Below are 8,990 nucleotides of genomic sequence, written 5' to 3'. Positions count from 1 at the left end.
GGAGGGATACATAAAGAGTGTGATTCTCCAAAGATCTGACTGTCCACCAGATCTGTGAGCTGATGATGCTGTATAGGAGGGCTGTGGGTAGAGTCCTAAAGGCTCAGTCAGGTAATGGGGAAACAGGACAGAAACATAAGTCATATGTCCAGACATCTGGAAGAAGAGTCCTGGGGCCCTGAATTGACTGAGAGCTCCTTCTTGGCCCATTGTCTGGGGTAAGTGCTCAACTGCTCCATGCCGTCTCATCGCAGAAAACAGGCAGACACCACTGAACTGACAGGACTCACAGAACATGCCTACATGTGAAGATCTGGGACAGCCTTCCCTCGGAATTGGGCTATTACTCTGGCACCTGGCAAGTGAAGCAAACCCTGTGTTATGGAGGCTACTGGGAAGATGAGGGTTCTGAGAGCCACATCCAGAGTTATTTCAGAGGTTCCTAGTGCCTTTGTCTTAAAGACCTGTTCTCTGTGGTGCTACAAAACTTCTCCTGCAGCTGATCTAGGTATTTTGGCCAAATTGCAGGCAGGACAACAGAATGCTTCCATACTAGAAATGTGTACTGTACCCAACTTGGCCCACTGCCTCTAACAAAGGGCTTTGGTCTCACCAGTCTGATTGCTCTATGCCACAGGCCAATGAGGTTTTCTTTCTAGACAGGTACTACTGGGAAAGACTAAATTCTCTATTTTGCCTTCTCTTAGAGTGGAAATAACTAGATCAGCTGCAGGAGCCCCACAGAGAACAAGTCTTCAAGACAAAGGCACTAGTATATTGTGTGTGCTATACATACAGCAATGTAATTTTTTGATTCTTTTGTTTGAGATTTTAAGAAATCATGTTCTTTTAAAGACACATTTCTTTAAAAAAGACCTCATTTCTTGTGATTTGTGAAGTCACAGAGACTCCTTTATTTAGCATCCAGAAAAGGAAGGGGGCTCTCTACCCTGGAACAGGAGTGTCTGACTACTAGGAGAGGGTGTGGCTATCTAGTAGAAAACCTTCTTATTGTCCCAGGATGCTACTCGAGTCCACAATATGCAAATCCTTATAATTTCAACAACATCATAACATTCCAGTACCAAAGAAAATGCAGTAATTAACATGGTCATATTACAATATGTAAGCATGAGTCCAGATAGCTAGAGACGCCCAAGCTAGTTGACTCTGCTGGACAGCAATGCTCTTTAGCAAATGCCATTTTCTTCATGATGCTCCTGTCCTTATTAAGCTCTCGGGGGAAGGGAAGTGCTAAGACCTTCTCTGCCTTAAGAGAGCAATCATGCTGGGACCCTGGAAGTCTTTGCTAGGACTAGGAGCAGGAGGCTGGCTCAACACCCACTTTTCTAGCTAGTAAGGGACACTGAACATAAAGACTAGCTTTCAACATGAATACTGAGATACCAGATTACAAAGAGTTGAAAGCTAAGCTGAGCCACATGATGTCTTGATGGGACCTGGACCATAGCAAACCTTTGAATAGTGTGAAAATATGGCAAAATATGCCACCTCAGACAGCAGAAAGCTTTAAATTTCTACCAAGCTTGGTGATGTGGTACATGCCTGTAATCACAGCACTCAGGAGACTGACATTGGAAGACTTCTGTGAATTCATGGCCAGCTTGGCTACATATAAAACTCTTGGGTTTTTTTTTTTCCAATATATCCAACCCATTGCAAGAAAAGTAATAGCAGGATAGACAAAGTCACCACTGAAATTTTTAAAGTAGACCAAAGGCATTTTTAGTGGACATCACAGACAAGAAAGATCTTTTATAATTCAGCATGCCTACAAACTAAACAAGACAAGTCCAGCTTTTTTTCCTCTTCTATTGTAGATAATAGTTCCTTTAAATTATTTAGGAAAAGACTATAGGCCATCTGGATAGGAGGGTAGGCAAAAGAGAGCAATGGGTAATATGATCAAAGTACAATGAATACACATATGAAAATGTCATAATGAAACCAAGTATTTTGTACAATCAATATATGCTAACGAATTATGTTCACAGAAGGGCAAAATTAAAAATCCATTTTATTTATTGCATCAAATTCCAAAGTCTAACAAAAAAAAAATATTGCAGCCTTTACCTGTGATCATCTTACCATAAGGTTTAGAATAAAAGTTACAAAAATCTAGTAATTAGGATGAGCTGTAAGATTGTGGCCCGTCAGTATCAGTCATTCCAATACTGACTGCAAAGAACCAGATCTCAAATGTAATCATAGAAACATGCATATGCATAAAGAAAAGAAGTTTCCACTGGATGATGGGATGCAGGAGCCAGAGGTCTTTTTCCATCACAGAAATAAGAAATATGCAGGTACAATAGTCCACCTGTGGACTTTCTGAATGTTTAAGTCACACTCACCTGGTAAACACAGTGGTAGGCCCAGTAGTCCTATGAGAGTGACTGAGCACAGCCAATGGATGTTAACACAGTGTTCAGAGGCTGCACTGCAGTGTGCTCCCAAAGGCCCCACTTATTTCTTATCTAGTAGTAAGCCTTCTCCTCTCTGCTCAGCTTCCCTACTAGTCACTCTCATTGAGGACCTCGAAATGCACCATTTACCCCATATATTCTAGAAATCCATTCCAAAATGCAGGCCTTAACAGAGCAGGTAACATTTCTCAGAATGCTCTGAGGCAAGTGGCTTCTGAGTGGGGACCAGGAAGGCGAGACCACTTTTATTTTCTTGGGTGAGAACTTGAAGTCCAAGTTCACCACAGAGGCAGTCCTAGTGAAGACTGTCATTTCCCAGATGTTGGGTATCTTCGAAATGCTCGACAGGGCAGTAATATATCTGAGGATGGGAGGGAGAACAGCTGGTCAAGGCTTCTTTATGAGCGGTGAAAGGAACAAGAGGGAAGAAAGAGAGGTCTGTAGGGATCAAGGATGATAAAAATGAAAGAGGGTCTGTCACTCAGTACAATGTTAATTAGGGAGAAAGACCACAAAAATTTCCTCCTGCTTTACACCCTCAACAGTAGTATTTTTAAAGACATCAATCTGCCAAGTGGGTCATGAGGTGACTTAACAGTTACCACTCCCTGAAGGATGCCTCTGGAACATGTATTCTACGTTCATCAACCTGGGATCAATTTCCAGAGATGGGTAGAAATGTAGGCTAGGACCAGTGGTATGGTGTAGACAAGTAACAGTAACACAGTCATAGAAAGTGTTGGTTTGGTCAATACAGCAGCTAAGAGCACTTGCTCAAAGAGGAAAAAGAAACTTTGAACTCAATGTGCTTTCCTAGCTGTTTCCTACAAAACCAGAGAGGAAACACTGCCTCATATGTACTTTGGTTCTTGTGCATACCACAGCAATGTCAAATTCACCACCAACTAACTCCACAGGCACTTAACTGTCTGGTTGTAAAAAAATGGGCCATGTGCCCCTTTGGAGAAGCTGAGCCAACTACTAGATGAATCCTACAATACCAGACCAAACTCTCCTGGAAAATGGACTTGGAAACTCAGATACAAATTTTTGGACTCATCAAAATTGCACAGAAACAAAACAAACTCACCTACTTACAAAGCAAAGTGATGTTTTAAAGTCATACCATGTTTACAAAAGCTTGTTAAACGGAATGCAAAAAAGACAAAGCTCAGCAACAGAGCTCTTGACTAGCACATAGGAGGCCCTGAAATCAATTCCAGAACTGTGAAAACAAGGGATGGGGAATGACAGGTAGTATATGCAGCATGCAATGCTTTGTCCCACTTTAAACACATTCATGGAACGCGGTGGGGAAGCTGAGAGTTATGGCCTGCCCTGGACTCCCAGTGTGGGCCAGTTGCTGCAGATGCTCTTCTCAGGACATGTTTGGCTGAAGAGGTAAGTCTGTGGGTAACTCTAAATCAAGTGGTCACCCAGAGCACTGACTGTGACCCTGCCTGTTCATGATTCATTTAACCCTCTCATCAGGGAATTCTTTTTTAAAAGAAGGAAACTCTCCTGGAATATGGACTTGGAAACCCTTATAAATTCTATGACATGCCATAGAACCAGTAAGACACATACAAATTTTTGGACCTGCTCCTCTAACAGGGTCGCTTTTGCACACTCGGGCTGGACAAACAGTGTTTGGAATGGAACAGAACAGGTTCCAATCCGAAGCTCAGGCTCCAGTACAAGCAGTCAGCCTAACTTTATAGTTCAAAATTTTCCTTTAAGAGGGGCAAAGACACAAAAATCATTGTGCTCCAGGAAATAAGGGAAAGGGCTAGCAAGTCTGTATCTGTGCAGGTCACTTGTTTGAGAAAGAAAATCCGACTTAATAAGCATGACCATAGTGACAGACAATGGCTACACTTCCTGTGGATCACTCTGGAACATTCAGACTAGGACATATACTTATAAGCCCTTTTAAAATATTGTTTCTTTTTCTTTTCAAACTATAAAACACACACATATTTATTATCCCAAAGTCAATTGTAAAATGTGAGGCTGCTTATAAACAGTTCAAAGATCAAAAAGGTATGAAGAAATACCATTTTAACAGACAGATATTTGAGAAGTTTTTCATGTGAATTGATTTATTTAAAACAAGGATCCAGGGTGGGAGAATGTTCTAGGAGAGCATGGCACAGATGAAAGTTAATACTCACTAGCACCTCACATGAGACAGAAAGACAAAGTAGGCAACATACCACAGAAGGAAAACCAAGCACACAGGAAAGGCACCTGGCAGGAGAGAAGCTGCAGTGCCCCAGCTCCTGCAGCAGGGTCGCTTTTGTACACTCGGGCTGGACAAACAGTGTTTGGAATGGAACAGAACAGGTTCCAATCCGAAGCTCAGGCTCCAGTGCAAGCAGTCAGCCTCCTTCAAACTTAGACTGCTGGTCATCTGTCATGTGGCTAGGGACTGAGTATGCTAAGCAGGGACACAAAAGCTCCCCCACCCTTTCTCTAGAAGGAACCCCAATTTCAGCAGTGGATTCTTTTAAGCATCTTAACTTGAAACATGAAATAAAAGATAAAAAAAGCAAAGTGAACTTAATCAGTCAAATGGAAAGGCAGATTCATAAAAATAAAACCCAGTGAGCAGCTCATTAACCAGTTGGTTAAGTCGGCATCTGAACGAAGTTATTTATACAGCGTCCACAAGACACATGAGCATAGAGCCATTGCTGGCAACCAGGAGCAAACAGCTATCCTATGCTCCCAGCACACTGTATAGAGATCAGCAACCACACGGCATGTGCTGAAGTTAGAAGATACCTCCTGTAGGCAAAGTACCCCAAGCCATGGCCAATCTAATGTGTGTTCAGGGCAATGGGAGATAAGACTTACACTCTTAAATCATAATCCCCAAAGTCCCTTCTGTTCCTTCTGTAAGTTCTGTACATTTTGATCTCCACATAGGAAGGTCTGAGTGTGTTTTGTTGCCCTCTCATGTCTAGGCACTCTCTGGAACATCTGAGATTAACTAGGTTCCTTCATTTCTTTCCAACTCCATTGGTGACTTTGGACTTGGAATGCCGGTTCCTTCTTCTGGAAGAATGGCTTTCATTGTTGCTTGAATGCTTGGGTGGGCTGTCTTCAGAACCTGTCCAAAGGAAGCCAACACACCATCACTAGGGACCTCTGCGTTTTGCTGCTGGTTCCTGAGATCTGTGGTTCTCCCTTTCTAGCTTTCCCTAGCCTGTTGTCTAGAAGCCAGCTCTTACCCAACACTTGCTCTCCCTCTAGTGGCCTCATCAATAAATTAACTGCCCCTCCCCCCCATAAGACCTGGGTCCTGAGGAATTTTTATTCTGGCAGTATGTAAAATAGTAAAATAGACTGGACACAGCACAGTCATGAGGACCAGAATTGAGAGTACAAATGAAAGCCCAAAAAGGGACAATTATAAAAGTTCAGCAACATCAGTATTCATCTTATGCTTACAACAACAGTACAGATTCCCCCAAGTTGTACACATTGAATTGTTAAACGGGCTTTGTAAGCTCTCAGTCGGAAAAGATTCTTGACTTCATTAAATTAAAATTATTAGCAGAGATATCAACATCTTTACAAGTCAGGTACCTGCTGCTTGTGAGTGACAGCCTGAGGTGACATTGTAACACGGAGTTGACTCTTTCCTCTGATAGAGCCTGTGGCCAGTCCCTACACCAGTGGCTAAGTCTAACTGCCCTCTGCCCTCTCCCCCAGAGTTATGTTTCAGTTCCATGAGAAATATTTACCAAAGACTTACTCCATTCCCCAAAGGCCCAGAGTCTGGTCTGCCTTTGTCATACTACAAACTTTTCTGAATCTGAACTGTTTTTCTTTTCTTTCTTTTTTTTTAAAAAACCGTTCTTCATAAGCAGTATATCTTCCACTCATGAATTCTTTCTACTGGAGAACCAGAAGGCCCAGGGCGGATATGTAATTGGATGGAAGCAGATAAGGTCAGTCTGAAAGGCCCTCTCTCAGGGGCACATAGCCCTCTCTAAGCATTTTCACTTACTTTGAAAGCGGGGAGAGAGAGAGAGAGAGAGAGAGAGAGAGAGAGAGAGAGAGAGAGAGAGAGAGAGAGAGAGAGAGCGCTCCCATTATGGAGCTTGAAGTCCCCTGCCTTCCTGCCTGAGGAAAGAAGAACCCAGTGTGGAAACTCATCTCACAAAGCAACCATCTGGACAGAGTCTGTGAAAACTTGTGTTTCTTAGTAAGTGGCAGGTGAGATTTGATAAGTAGACTCCTCGCTAAAGTTCAGGAGATGAATACTGGCCCCAAATCTCCACAGTAAGTCTGAGGGTATAGATGACTCAACAACGCTTTAAACAATGGGCAAGACAGTTGTTACCTTTTGAGCCTTTCCCATGATGCCAGGAGATCTCTGGACTGTAAGTACCATCTTCACACTCTGAGTAGGTCTAGAGAGAGACACAGGCTTAGTGAGTAAACTTTAGGTCAGTCCTGAGAGGAATGGCAGGATGAAAAAAAAAGTGAACCCTGGCTGAGTGTGACAAAGATTCATGCTGTATTTCTCAGCTAGAAAACCACACAGAAGCAACTTTCTAGAGAGCATGAGCTCTGAGGCTGAGATACAGCACGGGCAAGGCCCTGGGTTTGACCATGATAACACATACATACACAGACATCCAAGCTCAAAGTTATGAATAAAGAATGGCTTTATCTTTATTTAAACAAAGAGAGGGCTGGAGAGATAGCTAAGTCAGGAAAGTGTTTTCTGTAACAGTCTGACACCTAACTTCAGTCTCTAGAACACAAATTAAAAAGCCTGGCAGAGTGTTTCATGCTTGTTATATATAACTAGTGAAAGGGACTAAAAAAAAGTGGACAAGTGCACAGAGAGAAATGATATCTGATGATGTCTGATGTTAGCCTGTGGCTTCCACAAAACATCTCCCCCACCCACATCCTCCTGAACACATAAATAAACCCACACACCAACAACCAACCAACACATGCACCCCAAATACAATAATCCCCAGGACTACTCTAGTGTTAAAACCCACTCAAGTCATTCTCTACTTTAACTGTAAGGGGCAGGCAGTGCAGGTGGGGAGCCTGGACTGGGACATATAAAAAGGCCTGAAGCAGCAAAAGAGCCAGAATATAAGAAAACCTTGAAAACGGGTTCAGGGGTTTCTCATTTCTACATTTGTTTTAGCTAATTTTTAAAATTTGATTTAAATAACTAAGATTTAAACACCTTGCAATAGGAGGATAAAAATACTGATCAGGCAGGGCAGTTACAAGCAAGCACAGCTGTGTAGCAAGGGCACATTCTGACATGTTAAGTTTCTATATGGCAGGACTGACATTACTCCCTGAGGCTGCTATGCTATTTATTTCCTTCTGAATGTCTGGGCTACCTGCTGGGTCTTTTAAATGAAAGTCAAGTCTTTCTCCACCTCTACCTTTTCCCGGTGGCCATAGTGCTCTGCATACCAAACCATGCCGTACAGACACAGGAATGTGGTGAAGGCCTGGAAGAGAGAAAAACGCAATGCCCCTTTATAAATAAGAGTGCACATACTTCACTTCCCAGAAATTGGGTTTCTGGAAGAATCCAGAAGACAGCTCAGTGCCTTTCTGCCATCTGTCTTCAGGTCAAGGCTTCAAAATGGTTGGATGTGGCGGAGATGAGACTGAGAAGAGCATGAACAGACTTGGTGGACTGGGGTTGGGCAGGCCATATCTACTCCATTTGTAAGACGGGCTATGGTGAGACCAGACATGTGGCTCTACCCAGAGAGTCCAGAGACTCAGCTTAAGAAAGAAAACTTCTGGATGGAAAAGCCTCATTCAGCCTCATCATAACAAGGCCTGGGAAGGCATCCCTACTGACCAAGCAAGAGCAACAATGCTACACTTACAGCCCTGGCTTTTTGGTGCCAGTTTCCTCACTCTGACCCCTGTTGCTTTTGCTTTTGTAGACAGGAAAACAAAGAGACTGAAATTACTTTGTAACAGCCTGAGTGAGATGAGTGGCTACCCAGAAGCCAGGCATCTCTACCTCAACCTTGACTGTTTACCAAGGCAGTGCTACACCTTAAATAAAACGCCAGTGAAAGAACAAAAGCACAGATAATTAGCCCTCTGCATGCAGAGTTTCCCATCCTCAGAGTCAACAAACTGGTTCAGAAATATTATGAGAAAAGAAAATGTATTTGTACCAAACATAAAGGTTTTTAAATACTCATCATCATTGCCTAAAAAACAAGTTATACAGTATTTATGTTTTATCTACATATGATTTAAATGCTATAGAAGGACATGCATAACATTGAGAATGTAGGAATTAATAGCTACTGGATTTGTGTATCCCAAGGGTGGGGGCATGGAACCCACCTCTCACGGATACTGAGAATCCAAATTTTCAAAATGTGTCAAAAAAAAAACTAAGTTTAGGAAAAGTCTTTGGCTGCCCAGACTGAGTAGCAAAGGACAAAGGGAACCAGAGGGTGAGCAGAAAATGGGTATGAGGGGGGCAAGGAGGGACCAGAAAGAGTAAGTGAAGAAAAC

General features: G+C 42.6%; 1 protein-coding gene across 3 annotated transcripts in view; it reads right to left on the bottom strand.

Moving 5' to 3' along the window:
- Window positions 1-951: 951 nt before the first annotated feature.
- Window positions 952-8,990, bottom strand: part of Ptdss1 (phosphatidylserine synthase 1) — a 56,861-nt gene continuing 48,822 nt past the window's right edge. For 2 of the 3 annotated variants that reach the window (XM_057791960.1, XM_057791962.1), the window contains exons 11-13: window positions 7,883-7,951; window positions 6,802-6,871; window positions 953-5,562 (exon numbers count right to left, since the gene is read on the bottom strand). In XM_057791960.1, the coding sequence (XP_057647943.1) occupies window positions 5,453-5,562; window positions 6,802-6,871; window positions 7,883-7,951 (249 nt within the window). In that variant the 3' untranslated portion in view covers window positions 953-5,452. Of the gene's footprint in view, window positions 5,563-6,801; window positions 6,872-7,882; window positions 7,952-8,990 lie in introns of all 3 variants that reach the window. The other variant, XM_057791961.1, reaches the window with a different exon arrangement.

The sequence above is a fragment of the Chionomys nivalis genome, chromosome 17 (assembly GCF_950005125.1).
Source record: "Chionomys nivalis chromosome 17, mChiNiv1.1, whole genome shotgun sequence".
In the NCBI taxonomy this organism is placed as follows: Eukaryota; Metazoa; Chordata; class Mammalia; order Rodentia; family Cricetidae; genus Chionomys; species Chionomys nivalis.
The sequence above is the reverse complement of the archived record's forward strand: the minus strand, read 5'-3'. Positions and strand labels throughout refer to the sequence as shown.